Source organism: Mauremys reevesii, linkage group 6 (genome assembly GCF_016161935.1).
Source record: "Mauremys reevesii isolate NIE-2019 linkage group 6, ASM1616193v1, whole genome shotgun sequence".
Taxonomy (NCBI): Eukaryota; Metazoa; Chordata; order Testudines; family Geoemydidae; genus Mauremys; species Mauremys reevesii.
Window position 1 is genome coordinate 124672324 of NC_052628.1, and position 12802 is coordinate 124685125.

The 12802-nt window shown below is 49.0% G+C and overlaps 2 protein-coding genes across 10 annotated transcripts in view; one reads left to right on the top strand and one right to left on the bottom strand.

Annotated features, from left to right (window-relative positions):
* HOOK3 (hook microtubule tethering protein 3) overlaps positions 1 to 10933 on the bottom strand; it is a 127882-nt gene extending 116949 nt beyond the window's left edge. For 4 of the 5 annotated variants that reach the window (XM_039545685.1, XM_039545688.1, XM_039545684.1 and 1 more), the window contains exon 1: positions 10796 to 10933. In XM_039545685.1, the coding sequence (XP_039401619.1) occupies positions 10796 to 10852 (57 nt within the window). In that variant the 5' untranslated portion in view covers positions 10853 to 10933. The remainder of the gene's footprint in view (positions 1 to 10795) is intronic. The other variant, XM_039545689.1, reaches the window with a different exon arrangement.
* Positions 10725 to 12802, top strand: part of RNF170 (ring finger protein 170) — a 44765-nt gene continuing 42687 nt past the window's right edge. The window contains exon 1 of one of the 5 annotated variants that reach the window (XM_039545695.1): positions 10725 to 10799. Coding sequence is in view for 2 of the 5 variants with exons in the window: in XM_039545691.1 (XP_039401625.1) it covers positions 11000 to 11087 (88 nt within the window). In the remaining 3 variants the exon portion in view is untranslated. Of the gene's footprint in view, positions 10800 to 10928; positions 11088 to 12802 lie in introns of those variants that run through there. The other 4 variants (XM_039545697.1, XM_039545691.1, XM_039545690.1 and 1 more) reach the window with 4 other exon arrangements.

Consider the following 12802-nt stretch of genomic DNA (forward strand, 5'->3'; position numbering starts at 1 on the left):
TAACTCTTGGCAGTCTACTTTGGACTTAAACATCTTGAATAGTTTTATATCCTCACTGTTTATCCCTTTTTCCAGGTCATGTATTAATATTTTGAACAGCACTGGTCTCAGTACAGATCCCCAGGGGACCCTGCTATTTACCTTTCCCCACTGTGAAAACTGACCATTTATTCCTACCCTTTGTTTCCTGTCTTTTAATCAGTTACTGATCCATGACGGTACCTTCCCTCTTATCCCATAACAGCTTACTTTGCTTAAGAGTCCTTGGTGAGGGATCTTGTCAAAGGATTTCTGAAAGTCCAAGTACACTATATCCACTAGATCACCCTTGCTCACGTTTGTTAACCCCCTCAAAAAAATGGAATAGATATGGGGGGCATAATTTCCCTTTACAAAACTGCTGTTAACTCTTCCCTAATAAATTGTGATCATCTAGGTGTCTGATAATTCTGTTCTTTACTATAGTTTAAACCAATTTGCATGGTACTGAAGTCAGGCTTATTAGCCTGCAACTGCCAGGATTGTCTCTGGAGCAAAAATTGGTGTCACATTAGCTATCCTCCAGTGATCTGGTACAGAAGCTGATTTAAAGGATAGGTTACATACCATACTTAGTAGTTCTACAATTTCATATTTGAGTTCCTTCAGAACTCTTGGGGAAAATACCATCTGGTCTGTTTAATTTGTCAATCTGTTCCAAAACCTCCTCTATTGACACCTCAGTCTGGGACAGTTCCTCAGATTTATCACCTAAAAATGGCCCAGGTCTGGGAATCTCCCTTACATCCGCAGCAATGAAGACCAATGCATTTAGCTTCTCCGCAATAACCTTATCTTCCTTGAGTGCTCCTTTAGCACCTCAATCGTCCAGTGGCCCCAATGATTGTTTGGCAGGCTTCTGATGTACTTGAAAAAAAAAAAAAGTCTTAGTTTTTGGGTCTATTGCTAGTTGCTCTTCAAATTCTTTTTTGGCCTACCTAATTGAACTGATACACTTGGCATGCCATAGTTTATGCTCCTTTCTATTTTCCTCAGCAGGATTTAATTTCCAATTTTTAAAGGCTGCCTTTTTGCCTTTAATAGCTTATTTTACTTTATTATTTAGCCACTGTGGCACTGTTTTCATCCTCTATGTTTTTAAATTTGGGATATACATTTAATCTGAGCCCTTATTATGCTGTTTTTAAGAAGTTTCCGTGCAGCTTGCAGGCACTTCAGTTTTATGACTGTGACTTTTAATTTTCGTTTAACTAACTTCCTCATTTTTGTGTAGTGATCTGTGATAAATGAAGTGTGTGTGTGTGGGGGGGGGGGGGGTAAGCTCCCTTTTGTGAACACCCAGCCAGCCAGTTAGCTGTAAAATCCCTCTTGGTGTCTGTTCTCTGCTTGCTTTACCTGTAAAGCGTTAACAAGCCCACAGGTAAAAGAAAAGGAGTGGGCACCTGACCAAAAGAGCCAATGGGAAGGCTAGAACTTTTAAAATTGGAAAAGAAACTTTCCCTTTCTCCGTTGTTCTCTGGGCTGCAGGAACACGGAGCAGCAATGCTATAAGCAGGAATGCTATGTAAGGTTTGAACCAGGTATGAAAAAGTATCTTCCATACCTAGAAAAAATAATTTGGACAGGGAATGTTTAGTTAGACACTATCAGGTTTATTTCTTATTTTGGCTTGTGGATCTCCTCTGTGCTAACCCCTGATGCTTTTGTTTGCTTGTAACCTTTAAGCTGAACCCCAAAGAAAGCATTTTGGATGCTTAATTTTTGGAATTGCTCTTTTAAAATCTAGCAAAAGCCTAAGCTCCAGATGTATTTTTTCCCCGTTTGTTTTTAATAACATTTATCTTTTTAAAAAACAGGATTGGATTTTTGGAGTCCTAAGAGGTTTGTACATGTTGTTTGATTAGCTGGTAGCACAGCTAATTTCCTTTGTTTTCTTTCTCAGCTCTTCCCTGGAGGGGAGGTGAAAGGGCTTGAGGGTACCCCACAGGGAGGAATTCCCAAGTGTTCCTTCCTGGGCCCAAGGGGTTTTTTTTGCATTTGGGTAGTGGCAGCGTTTAGCAAGCGAAGGTCATTGATAAGCTGTAACCTTGGGAGTTTAATACAAGCCTGGAATGGCAAGTATTAATTTTTAGAATCCTTGCAGGCCCCTACCTTCTGTACTCGAAGTGTCAGAGTGGGGATTTAGTCTTGACATCACCTTTCTGAAGCGAAATGCTACTTTGGTGGGCTTCTCTGGTATTTCCCCCCACACCAAGGATGCTAAGTTTGATTATATTATGGTTGCTATCACCAAGTGGTTCAACTATATTCACCTCTCGGACCAGAGTCTGTGCTCCACTTAGGACTAAAGCAAGAATTGCCTCTCCCCTTCTGAGTTGCAGGAACTACCTCACAGAAAAGTCTTTCCCTCTGTACTGTTTTGATATTTCTCTTCAGGCTCGCATATTCTCAATAAGAAATCTGCATTTAACAGCTCCCTTTATCTTATTTCTTTTGTTGCTGACATGCACATGCATTGCATCTGGAACCTAGAAGATTCCTGCTTCTTTTAAACTAGGTTGGGTCAACCTGAATGATCAAGCAGCAGAGCTAATTTTATCTTCTCCAGCATATCATTGGTTTTGCTACTGAACAATCCTCAAAGAGAAGAGCTTCTTGAGCCCTTAGCAAAGAGGCTGGATGACTAAAGCCAAGAATACCTACTGGCCAAGAGTGATGCCAGATGCCACAGTTCTCACTAATATACGATGAATCATATGAAGCACAAACAGCATGTCTAGAAACAGGGCAGACCCCGATGTCAGTATCTTTTAGCATTTTACTTTGCTCCTCGAAAAGATGGTCAAGCAAAGGAAGTATCGGATACCAAACTTGGACACCTAGAGCAGGGATGGGTCACTGGCAGCCCAATGGTCGCATCTGGACCACTAGGTCATTTTATTTGGCTCACTAACAGTTAAGAGATTATTTATTCTGCAATGACATTTCTTATTTCTCAACCTTTTCGGGGGGATCTGTGATAAACATACCATGAGTATCAAGTGCTTGTTTCAATATGGAAGACTGATTGCTAGAAAGAATGGTTGTGCACTTCTTTGGGTTGCATGTATGCTGAACACAAGGAAATTCAATACCCTGAAACATCAGGACTCTGTCTGCTGTGCTATGAGCGAGGTAGGAAATGGCCTACTGACAAACCAGTGGCTGATTCTTCTGCCTTTACAGTTTATCATGAGTAAATGAAAGATAGACAACACTAAGTCGCCCATGCACAGTGGGAGCGTGAATATCTTTGTACTTAAAATGGAGGTAAACCCCAATGCCCCATATGTTTGCAAGTCATGACAATGACAAATGAATATCACTTGAAAAATCACCACAGGACCAATCACAAAGCAAATAATGAAATACATGCAGGGATAAGCCACTGTGGCTTATCTAAAAGGCAAAGTTTTAAAGCAACAGAGTTGTTTTGCTAGAGTTACCCCAGTACAAACTTTGGGTCTTACTGTATCTTGTCACTCTTGAGATGGCATGGGCTAGAAAGCCACTGTTTCACTCTTTCACTCTCATGCAATGTGCAGTGCAAATGGGAAAGGTGTTTGATGATGACAAAATGGCAAAAAAAAATTCAAAACAGTATCGCTCTGTACAGTTTCGTGAACAGCTTTACATATCCCTGAACACGTAGAAGGAAAGTTAAAGAAAATCATGCCTAATTGTTTCTTCTTTGGCATTAGGCGACAGTACCGCTGTGTCAAATGTAAGTCAGCTATGATATACATATGGACAACTGATAGTAATTTTAACATGCATGTTATGAAGAACTTATGAAATTAACCTTATTACGCAGAACAACAAAGGGTCCAGATATTTTTGGTGTGCTTCAGGAAGCTGTTGCGGGTTTTGGAGATTGTAAAAAGTTGTTGGTTGTTGTAACAGATGAAGCACCTACTATGCATGGCTCAAGGGCTGGGTTTCCAGGTTTATTGAAGCACTGCCCAACTCTGCCCTGCATTATTCATCAAGAGTTGCTGTGTGGAAAATCACTGTATTTTAATCACATCATAAATGTGGTCATGAAAGTTACAAACATAATAGGAGGTGCAAACAGATCACTCAATCATCACAAATTAGTTGCTTTTCTTGATGAAGTGGATGCATAGCAGGACAATTTGGAGCTATACAGAGAAGAGTGATGAATAAACCATGGAAAATGCCTCGTGAGATTCTTTCCAACAAAAAACACAGAGTGTCACCTTTCTGAAAGACAGAGTTCTGATACTAAGAAGTTTCAGGAAAAACTGGAAGATTCAGTTTTTCTGTGCTATACAGCATTTTTGAGAGACATAACCTGAATTGTTTGAATATGCAACTGCAAGGCATGGACTAGACTGCATCAGACCTCATTGCTCACATGGATGGGTTCTGAAGCAAGCTCTCACTTATTAACCCTCACCTGTTACATTTGAATTTGCCCACTTTACAACATGTGATGCACATACATCTGAACTGCAAGAGTGCGACTCAGAGTTTAGCAGGAACGATACTGACAGTGAAATCCTGTTGCTCAATTTCAATGAACATTTTAAGCATTTTGAAAGTTTTCAACCTCATCTGATGCTTTTCAATGATCCACTTGCAGCTGCTGTCAATGACCAGCCTTCTGAACTGCAACTACAACTGTACGAACTGCAGAACCTTTCTTTGTTGCAGAGAAGAATAAAAGGGACACTCAGTTCTGGAAACTGCTTACTGAGTCCCATTTCCCAAATCTGAGAAAGTAGGTGTTGAAATTGTGCTCTCTCTTTGGAAGAACCCATTTGTGAAAGTGACTTCTCCAGACTGATTCATAGGAAATCAAAGGAAAGGAACCAACTGACAAATGAAACACTCTTCCATCTTACGCAGCTTGGATGCAATAAAGTTGATACACATATGCACCTCAGTGTGCATAAAGGCTCACTCTAAGTTTCACACTGACTGACAAGATACTGTAACAATGATAAGCAGCAGAGAAAAAATGTTAAGATGGGTTTGTTTTTTTGTTATTTTCATTTACTAAACCCTGGCTCTTCTGCACAGTGAATTAAAAGGTTAGTGAAAAATGCATTTAAACTGTTGTAGGGTTTATTGTTTATTTTCTCATTATTATATAAAGGTTGTGCTATATAGGCCTTTTATATTTAAGACCACTTTAGTTTTACATTGTTACACCATTGTTTACATTTACACCATTAACTGTACGCTAACATACAGTAGTGAAAGAAGAAGAAAGAAATATGGAGATATACCTATCTCAGAATTGGAAGGGACCCTGAAAGGTCACGGAGTCCATCCAGCCCCCTGCCTTCACTAGCAGGATCAAGTACTGATTTTGTCCCAGATCCCTAAGTGGTCCCCTCAAGGATTGAACTTACAACCTTGGGTTTAGCAGGCCAATGCTCAAACCACTGAGCTATCCCTCCCCTGTGTAGTGTAGCAAACATTTCTGAGTTATGCAATATATATCCTCTAAAACAGGGGTGGGCAAACGTTTTGGCCCAAGAGCCACATCTGGGTATGGAAATTGTATGGCAGGCCATGAATGTTCATGAAATTGGGGCTTGGGGTGCAGGAGGGGGTGAGGGCTCTGGTCAGGGGTGCAGGCTCTAGTGTGGGGCCAGAAATGAGGAATTCAGGGTGTGGGAGGGGGCTCTGGGCTGGGGCAGAGGTTGAGGTGTGGGGAGGGCTCTGGGATGGGGTTGGAGATAAGGTATTGGGGGTGCAGGAGGTTGCTCCGGGATGGGACAGAGGGGTTCAGAGGGCAGGAGGGGGATCAGGGCTGGGGGAGGGGGTTGGGGCATAGGAGGGGGTCGGGGTGCAGGCTCCGGGCGGCACTTACCTCAAGCAGCTCCCAGAAGCAGCGGCATGTCCCCACTCCAGCTCCTACATGGAGGTGCAGCCAGGTGGCTCTGCACATTGCCCTGTCTGCCAGCACCACCCCTGCAGCTCCCATTGGCCACAGTTCCCGCCCAATAGGAGCCGCGGAGGCAGCATACAGAGCCCCCTGGCTGCCCCTACGTGTAGGAGCCGAAGGGGGGATATGCCACTGCTGCTGGGAGCCGCACAGAGTGGTGCAAATCGCTGATCCCGCTCCCCGGCTGGAGCACTGGAGTGGGGTAAGCCCTGGATCCTGCTCCCCAGCAGAAGCTCAAGGGCCAGATTAAAATGTCTGGAGAGCCGGATGTACATGGTCTAGAGCCATAAAGAAACACTAACATACCTCTCTTGAGGAATGGGCACCATGTGGAAGACAGAGGGCATATGCACTGGGGGAACTACACCATCCACAAAAGAGAAAGAGCCAAACTGAATACTAGGAATTGAGACCAGAAAGATGGCCAGAGGCATCCTCAAAATAGAGGAAGGGAGTACAGAGATCTTGGATATTTAGCAATAATAATATAATATATGGAGATATACCTATCTCATAGAACTGGAAGAGACCCTGAAAGGTCATTGAGTCCAGCCCCCTGCCCTCACCAGCAGAAGCAAGTACTGATTTTTGCCCCAGATCCCTCCCTAAGTGGTCCTCTCAAGGACTGAACTCACAACCCTGGGTTTAGCAGGCCAATGCTCAAACCACTGAACTATCCCTCCCCCCCAATGCTTACAGAATGTACATATCATAGAAATGTGTAATGCTACCACTGAGGTTATAAACACCCAACTCCTCTAACCATTCCTTAAGGTCCTCTCTACCTACTGAAACACTATTTGTATCTGAGCTACACAGCAGAGTGAAGGAAAAAGGGTAAAGTACGTCTCTGTCATGACATCTCCACACAGACGCCGCAGAAGACTAACTAGCACTGATCTTTCTTTGGACTCCTGCTGCTTACACAGCGACTGCAGCACTGCCTTCCCAAAACCAGCATCTGTTCTTGATACCATGTCGAGAAAATGGTGATTTATGAAGTTGTGCTTTGAATATGTAGCAGCCTTAAAAATGTTAGATAAGGACGCTCTGGACATATGTTACACCGAGACTGCAACTTACGTGCTAGAGAGCACCCCAGGTATTGAGTCAAAATTTAATATTAATTACATTTATTATGGTAATTCCCAGAGGCCAACCAAGAACAGGGTCCCATTGTGCTAGGTGCTGTATAAACACAGATGGCTTCTGCCCCAATCTAAATAGACAAGACAGATACAGGGTGGGGGAAGGGGTATAATACACAACTCTCAATGAGAACATTTGACAATGCTCTCCAATGGAGATAAACAAGACTTTGAGAACAAGGCCCCAGCTTAGAACAGACCCCCGAAGTCTGATGGCAGGTGACGCTATGATAGGGAACCCCACAGGAATTTTCAAAGCAGCAAAATTACAAGTAAATAACTTTAAAGATTCCACAACTGAGACCCCATTTCTGTGGTAAGTAAAAGGCTCAAGGGACATCTCACTATGAAACAGAATAGAGACATGGTGGGTTAGCAATGGCAGGAGCAGTTTCGGGTTGCCTGCATCCACATTAGCAGACTTATTAGTTTAGTTTGAACAGGTTCTCAAATTTGCTGAAATCCAAGTCTTTTCCAACTGCTTCTCAGAACACCAGAAAACCAGTTGAAGCACTTATGTATGAACGTGAAGTGTTTCACAAGCACTGTAGGAGGTAAAACAAGTTCTTAGAACAGTCAACTTCTCTAGCATAAAAACACCTTAGTCTTCTCTAAGAAATAGCTAATTTAAGCTCTTCTGACAAAGAGGATGAGCAACCTCACCTCCCAAGAATAGCTATGGGGCTTTGGAAAAAAGTCAGGCAATGACAGCAACTGACTCAAACACTTCTAAAAAATTGTTTCACCAGGGGATCAACAAACTCCATGGTCTGTTTTGAAAACCCATACACCCTTACACAAAATTCTATTTTTTAAACCAGCTCAACTAAACATATTTTAAAACCAGTTGGGGCCATAATGTAGATGAGGTACTCTAAATCCTGAGTCAGTTTCAAAACCCTCTTGATACAAAAAATATTAAAACTGTTAAACAGCATAGAAAACTGCACATCCGACTAAGAATCACAAATATAAACAAAGCAACAAAGAGTCCTGTGGCACCTTATAGACTAACACACAAAATGTTCTAACTACCATGCTATTTAACCGCTATTTGCAAATAGTTCTGTTAACAAAAACTTTTTTTCCCTTTCTTGGTTGTGTGACTGCTCCAGCAGGGATATTTATACACTTGGTCCATGAAACGTTTGGCTTGCAGAATACTGTGTTCTCCCTCGACGTGGCCCCCTCACACAGTGGGGCTTAAAGCTCCACCTGCATCCTTGGAGTTGTAGGATCAAGGATTATGGCTGTGGACTGTTGCTCAAAAACAGTGGTCAACAGCTCAGGTCACTGTTAGCTGGGGCAACCATGATATCAGACAACTTCCTCTTAGGGAAGATGAGTCATAGCAAGAGTTCTCACTGGTAGATTGCTGGTCTCCAAATGCCATTGCTGTTTAAGGTTCAATGGCCCTATGCTAGTAGGCATCAATGCTTGAAATGCTCCTCTGTGGCACTGCTGCTTTAGCTCCACCATGCACCATAGTAGCACTACCAGGGCAGCTGAAGTAGGAGCACAGGGGAGCCCTTAAAGTACAGAAACACTCTGAGACTGGTCTCCATCCACCACCCCATCTCAGGCCCTCCCTTTTTCATAGAACTGGTATTCTTAACATGGTTCCCACCCCCACACACAACCTTTCTTTCCCCAAGTTCATGCACATACCTGCTTCCCCCCCACATTCCAACTAGCTCCTCCTGAATCCCTGCACTCCCTCAGGTCCCCCCAACCACAGAAAACAGCACTGTGGAGAGCCAAAGGGAGAAAAAATGGCCATGTGTACTAGCAGAGATGTGAAGAGGTCAAGGAAGAAAGACTGCCTGGGCTATCCAATCCAGATTCCTACCAAGTGTATACCCCTGGTTTTCCAAAAACACACCACTACACTTAACTGTCCTGCACCACAGCCCCGGCCTCCCCTCACTACCATGCCACTAAATCCCTCTACTCCCTATATAGCCCTGCTTATCCACTTTAACTTCCTGGGAGAACTCTTTTCTGCCATTTCCCCACATCCCCAGTAATCCCCTCTCACCTATTTTACACCCCCTTGCTGCCCAGTCTGACTCCAGAGTTGCACAACCAAAATTTTTAAGACGTGAATAATATCTTCTTTTTCAGCTATGACAGTTTCATATGCTGGAAGTTTACCTTGTAGTTTTGCCTATATGTGTGCAAAGAATTAAAATGACAAAATACAAACCAAACAATCAGTCTATAATTCCAGTTTAAACCAATAAATCACCTGCAAATTAAAGGTCAGATTCACCAGTGCACTCCTGCTACTTTGTGCTGTTCCGGTTAGGCAAAGCACCTGTAAACTCATTTTAAGTGAATGCTAGCTGCTTTATGAAGTTCCAGAGCAACACCACAATCAGAACATACTGGTGAATCAGGTCACAGAAGTTAAAATAAAAATGTAATTTTAAGGTTGATATTCAACTCACTGGAGATATCACATGGTAGCATGTGTTTTTGAGTTTCTTATTTAGTGTTCAGGCATAACATCTTTAATTAAAAAAAAACACCACCATTTCCAGATAAAAATTATGTTTAATTGCAGTTAAGATTGAGAGTATGTACCAGTAACTAACAGTAAAACACACGTTACAGAGCTATCACAGCTACACCAAAACTAAGCATTACAAACCTAGGAAATTGAGAAATCCAAACACAGAAATGCACAATTAAAACACCGAAACAACCTTAACTTGAATCTTTTAGAATGTGCTGCGCCAGATTAAATTAACGTGATTTTAAATTATACTGTGGGGTATTCTTTGTTTTTCCTCATGGTGTCAATACAGGACACAGTTAAGGTTGGTTAGATCTATTTCCATATGTTGATAGGATTGGATTTCTTAGCACAGACAGTGAAAACAGACAGAGTGGTGGGGGGTGATGAGTGTTGGTGTTATATTGGAGGGTGTGAGGTCCTGGTCCTGGTAACGTGAGGCCCCACTGGGTGGGTGGGTGGAAGCACGAACATAGAAATACATCATGGTGGGTGGGGTACGACCAAATGGAGAGGAGACACTTCTGCCTGGACAGTGATGGGGGTGGGAGAAGAAGAAGTTGGAGGGGTGACTGGGGGGTGAGAGGGGGAAGAAGTCAGAGGGGGAACTGGGGGAAGATTAAGAGACAAGGATAATGTTGGCTCAGAAACACCTTGTAGGGACAACTGGGAGGGAAGACCTAAAGAAGACACTGAGGCCCCAGGCCAGGAGATCCAGGCACTGACACCCCACTAGAGGACATGGGGGGAAATCTGACGTCCGGGCACTGAAACCCCACAGCGATGGAGGGAACATGAAGGGGGGGCCCGGACACAGAGGCTGACACCCCCTGGGGGGGCGGAGGGAGGGGGCCAGACACGGAAGCTGACACCCCCCGCGGGGGGGGGGCGGACACGGAGGCTGACACCCACCCGGTGGGGGCGGGGGCCGGACACGGAGGCTGACACCCCCTGCGGGGGCGGAGGGCGGACACGGAGGCAGACACCCACCCGGTGGGGGCGGAGGGCGGACACGGAGGCTGACACCCACCCGGTGAGGGAGGGGGCCGGACACGGAGACTGAGCCCCGGCCCGTGGTGCGGAGCCGAGACACTGGGCAGTGCCTGGGAGGGCGGTGCCGCAGGCCGCGGGGGCTCGGGGCTCGCCGGGCCGGGCTCGCCGGTGACTCACCCAGGTGAGCAAACTCTCCCCGAGCTCGGCGCGCTCCAGGCTCTCCACGTTGAACATGATGCGGGCGGGCGGGCTCAGGGGGGCACGGCCGCCGGACGCCGCTGCCGGGGCCAAGTCGCAGGCGACGCCGCTTCCCCGGGCCGGGCTGTGGCGCAGACACGTCACCGGGCCGCCGGGACCCGCCCGCTCCCGCCGCCGCCGCGCATGCGCCAGGGGCGCCTCACGCACACGGTGCGGGCGGGGCCGGACTCCGGCCGCGGGGAGGCCTCGGCTGCGCCAGGAGCGGAGACAGGTACCGACCCCTGCCCGACAGGCCGGACCCTGCCCCTGAGCGAGCCTGGCCACACACCCGCCTCCCCACCAAACGCCCCCGGGGCGCCGGGCGAGCCCCGCCCCCCCATCCTCCACCAAACCCACCCCAGAGCGCCTGGCGAGCCCCGCCACCCCTCCACCACCACACACACCCCGGGCGCCTGGCGTGCCCCGCCACCCCTCACCCCCCAAACACACACACCCCCCCGGGGCGCCTGGCGAGCCCCGCCACCCCATCTCCCACCAAACACCCCCCCCCGGGGTGCCTGGCGAGCCCCGCCACCCCTCCCCCACCAAACACACACACACACCCCGGGGCGCCTGGCGAGCCCCGCCACCCTCCCCACCAAACACACACCCCGGGGTGCCTGGCGAGCCCCGCCACCCCTCCCCACCAAACACACCCCGGGGTGCCTGGCGAGCCCGCCACCCTCCCCACCAAACACACACACCCCGGGGCGCCTGGCGAGCCCCGCCACCCTCCCCACCAAACACACCCCAGGGCGCCTGCGAGCCCCGCCACCCCATCCCCACCAAACACACCCCGGGCGCCTGGCGAGCCCGCCACCCCATCCCCACCAAACACACCCCGGGGCGCCTGGCGAGCCCGCCACCCCATCCCCACCAAACACACACCCGGGCGCCTGGCGAGCCCCGCCACCCCATCCCCACCAAACACACACCCGGGCGCCTGGCGAGCCCCGCCACCCCATCCCCACCAAACACACCCAGGCGCCTGCGAGCCCCACCACCCCTCCCCACCAAACACACACACCCCCCCGGGGCGCATGGCGAGCCCCGCCACCCCTCCCCCACCAAACACACACAGGCGCCTGGCGAGCCCCGCCACCCCATCCCCACCAAACACCCCGGGCGCCTGGCGAGCCCCGCCACCCCATCCCCACCAAACACACACACCCGGGCGCCTGGCGAGCCCGCCACCCCATCCCCACCAAACACACACACCCGGGCGCCTGGCGAGCCCCCACACCCTCCCCACCAAACACACACACGAGCCCGCCACCCCATCCCCACCAAACACACCCCGGGCGCCTGGCGAGCCCCGCCACCCCATCCCCACCAAACACACGCACACACCCCGGAGCGCCTGGCGAGCCCCGCCACCCCTCCCCCACCAAACACACACCGGGCGCCTGGCGAGCCCCGCCACCCCATCCCCACCAAACACACACTCCCGGGCGCCTGGCGAGCCCCGCCACCCCATCCCCACCAAACACACCCGGGCGCCTGGCGAGCCCCGCCACCCCATCCCCACCAAACACACACCCCATCCCCACCAAACACACACACCCCGGGCGCCTGGCGAGCCCGCCACCCCATCCCCAAACACACACACCCCGGGCGCCTGGCGAGCCCCGCCACCCCATCCCCACCAAACACACACCCGGGCGCCTGGCGAGCCCCGCCACCCCATCCCCACCAAACACACACCCGGGCGCCTGAGCCCCGCCACCCCATCCCCACCAAACACACACCATCCCCACCAAACACACCCCGGGCGCCTGGCGAGCCCCGCCACCCCATCCCCACCAAACACACACCCGGGCGCCTGGCGAGCCCCGCCACCCCATCCCCACCAAACACACACACCGGGCGCCTGGCGAGCCCGCCACCCCATCCCCACCAAACACACACACCTCCCGGGCGCCTGGCGAGCCCGCCACCCCTCCCCAC